The sequence below is a fragment of the Lolium perenne genome, chromosome 6 (assembly GCF_019359855.2).
Source record: "Lolium perenne isolate Kyuss_39 chromosome 6, Kyuss_2.0, whole genome shotgun sequence".
In the NCBI taxonomy this organism is placed as follows: Eukaryota; Viridiplantae; Streptophyta; class Magnoliopsida; order Poales; family Poaceae; genus Lolium; species Lolium perenne.
The window spans coordinates 253623718-253627126 of record NC_067249.2 but is presented as its reverse complement, the minus strand read 5'-3'; the positions used below and the strand labels follow the sequence as shown (position 1 = coordinate 253627126).

At 43.1% G+C, this 3409-nt stretch overlaps 1 protein-coding gene across 1 annotated transcript; it reads right to left on the bottom strand.

The window, feature by feature from the left end:
- Positions 1 to 2653: 2653 nt before the first annotated feature.
- Positions 2654 to 3046, bottom strand: LOC127309143 (uncharacterized). Its single transcript, XM_051340112.1, has 2 exons — positions 2900 to 3046; positions 2654 to 2815 (listed from the first exon to the last, which is right to left on the bottom strand). The coding sequence occupies exons 1-2, from the start codon at positions 3044 to 3046 to the stop codon at positions 2654 to 2656; spliced, it is 309 nt and encodes a 102-aa protein (XP_051196072.1).
- Between the last annotated feature and the right edge of the window lie 363 nt (positions 3047 to 3409).

Below are 3409 nucleotides of genomic sequence, written 5' to 3'. Positions count from 1 at the left end.
TCAGACTGGGAAATTGTTCTCCAGCGACGAGGACGTCAGCGGCAGACTAGTGTCCTTCGGTGGGCACGTCTACATGGCGGGGAGGTTCATAGTTAAGATCGTCGGCACGTCGCCGCACTATCACGCTGAGCTGATAGCCAACATATCGACCCAGACAGGTCGCCACTTTCTTGTAGAGTCTGCTGGGGAACTGTTGCTTGTTCATCTTCAGGAAAGTTTCAGGGTTGTTGAACCTCCAGAAATTTTCAGGGTCGATGTGGAGCAGAAAGTACTAGAACCTGTGAAGGACATTGGTGGCCGCGCGCTCTTCCTCGGCGCTAGAAGTGTGTCAGTTGATGCGGATAAGCTGCCGTCCATCGGCAGCAATTGCATATACTACAAGGAGGGTAAACGCTTCTTTGGTACCTATAGTAGCGGCCTCATGTATGACCGCTCTAGTAGCTTCTTCATCTATGACCTCAAGGACGGCAAGGAAAAAAAGCGTCGTCGATACCTAAAGTCTGGTTCTGAAACTGGAAGACATGTCCGTCCTACCCTTGCTCAGACTCTAATTGAGTATTGCTCGTATAATGTCTGTGCTCTTAACAGATGAGAGGTTCTGAAATTTAGTTTTGAACTGCTGTACTTTTATCTGCCAATAGGAGAGAGAAACCTTTTGTTTTAGCTCAAGAGAAAGTTATCTGGAGGTGTTATTGTCTGAAAACTAAGGATCTGAAGCTCGGCTGGATGCATTTTCTGTTTTCGGTTGTTTCAGTTCCAGACAGTGGTCTGCATGCTATTATTCTCAAGTAGTATCATGTTCTGTACTCTCGTTACCAATATATGGGCATACAATATTTAGAAATGTTGTCTTCAGATGGTAATACAGAGTTGGAAAATATTTTGAGGATTTTGAGATTTGCCATGGCAAAACTTACCAGCTCAAATGATATGATACGAGAGGCCTTTTTGTCCTGCCTAATTTTCAATATACATATGTTTGTTGAAAGTTATTTATCATGTAGTAGCTACAGATCGATCAAGGAGTGGCTACATACTGTAGGAGCTCAACATTTCTTGTCCAGAACCAGACTGCCCACTTCCACATTGCTAATGCTCAGGTAAGCCCTAGGCCTAAAGCTGACCCTTAAGCTCTGCCTTTTCTGTGTTCCTGCATGATTAGCTCTGGAATCCACGGTAGGTGGACAGTGTTTTTGAACATGCAATATATGTTGTTACTTCACTAAACAAAAACAAATCCAGAGTAACTAGATTATGGGCATGCTTCCCCTCTGACTCATTGATGAGTTGACTTGGCAATGAAATACTTTCACATGGCTAGCTACTTAGACTTTTATTTCGAGAGGATTCAGATGGATAGCTAAAAGGTACCAAGCATGTACAAACCAACACATATTCAGGCTAAATTAACAACTCATTTTTAGTTAATTATTAATGAGCACTACTTTTTAGTGTGTGTAATAAGACCATACCATAAAACTGTGAAAAGACCGAGAATACTATAGCACACGTCAACAATATGTCGTCAGAAAAAAAATGTCGTCAGAAATCCTAAATCTTTTTGTTTCTTCAGGCTGCAAATACATGCCAATTTCTAGACCATGTAGAGTGCTTGGACTTGAGGTTAGATGTTAGTTCATATATATGTATTTTTTGGACAAGCTCGGTCCTTTTGTGTGTGTGCTTTCTAGTGTCTGATTAACTTATTCTTATACTAATACATCACTACCAATTGTGGCACCTACTGTCCTAATTGGATAATTTGGTGATGCAACTAGAATTATTGATTCAGAAAGACAGTAGGAGACTAGGTCCCAGTTAAGGCATTCATACCTGGTATTTTCCAAGCCTAGCTTACCTAAGTGTGCTAATTCAACCATACTCAGACCGGATTTTGGCATCCAGTCTGAATCTCTAACCAACCACGGCCCAGCTTCTAGTGTATCTAGTCGCACCATTAGAGTCTGCGTCAGAAAAGAACCATGCCATGCCCTGGAGCTAGGCCTAATGAGTTTTCTTCATAAGGTATCGTTCTCTCTGCAAACGAAGAATCTGAAGCTCAGCAGTCTGCGTCTTCAATGTTCAGATGTTTCAGTTTTGGGTATAGCGGTTTCAATGCTTTTATTCTCAATTTGCAATTTGTCTTCTGTCTCATACTCTCATACTTGACAATTAATGCAACTGTTTCACATGGCTAGCTAGTTGTACGTGTATTTCAAGAGGATTCAGGTTGCTAGCTATAGTGATTTGATTAAAATGCCAGAAGCAAAGAAGATATGTACAGTCAATTCCAGAGCCAGTGTGTGTCAGAGAACATACTTTTTCCCAGGGGATCTGTGGTTAATCAATCAATTTTTTTTTCCTCAGTAGTACACTTGTGTGCTGGACTGATCTATCAATTGCAGCTGACACTAGTTAGTTTCCCCTAAGATTATGTGGAGCCCAGATGCCCTTCTCATGGGCAACATAGGAGTTGCATGAGAGAGGCACCTAGCATTTACATCTCTCGACTCGCCGAAGATCAACCTTGGCTTCCTCCTTGTGATATTTGAGAAACTATATGTGCGATGCATGTCAGCCTGACTAACTAGCTCTAGTCTGTTCTAGAAACAAAGATCAGTGATCGATAGAGGAAACAAATTTCTTGTTTCGGTCAGTGGTGCCTAGGACCGTGAACATTTGGAACGTAGTAATCTTCATGGAACACCGGTAATTTGTGTGCCACTGCTCTAACTTCGCTTGCAGCAATATCACTTGTCGTCGCATCGCTTGCCGAGCCAGCAGCAGAAGCCTTGACCACATCATGGCTTGGTTTCTGCATTCATGAATACAAGCAAGTTAGCATCAGCATAAAGACGTTCAGTTAGGGACTCAGAAGATCACCAGAATCACTACTTACGTTGACCATTGGGCCATCGGTGCTACTGCTGCTGACTGATGCCCGAGTCTCTGCATCTAACCGGATGCCTTCAGCCTCCTTGGCCGTTGTCAGTACCAAAAGAAAGATCACAGCTGCAGCCAGTGACAAGTAGATTGAACTCCTCATCCTGATAGAGAACGATGCCACTTACTGAGAGTACTTCTTCAGTATATCTTCAGGTTTAGAAGAGTGTTGAGAGATCAGGCTAGCTCGGAAGTGGGTGCAGGGAGGAGACTGGAGAGGCTAGCTAGGATTATTAAGTCGTTTGAGCTGAAGCACTTAACCTAATGGGAGATGGTATATATACGTCCTGCTTTGCAACCCTTCCCAGTGTTTGCTGAACTGATGTCTGTCAGGAGTGGTTTATCTACAGCATGCACACATTAGACAACTACCTGTTCGTGCAAATGTCTCCGGGTCACTGTCGCTAATTAGCTCGTACCCATGCATGCAACGATGCGAGACCAGAGCTTAGTTTATAGAGTCCGG

What these genes read in the sequence shown, in the direction of transcription:
- LOC127309143 (XM_051340112.1), bottom strand. Translation starts at nt 3,046, where the DNA reads ATGAGGAGTTCAATCTACTTGTCACTGGCTGCAGCTGTGATCTTTCTT. An exon ending in CCGATGGCCCAATGGTCAAC is followed by an intron (nt 2,816 to 2,899) that starts GTAAGTAGTGAT and finishes TCATGAATGCAG; the next exon opens with AAACCAAGCCATGATGTGGT.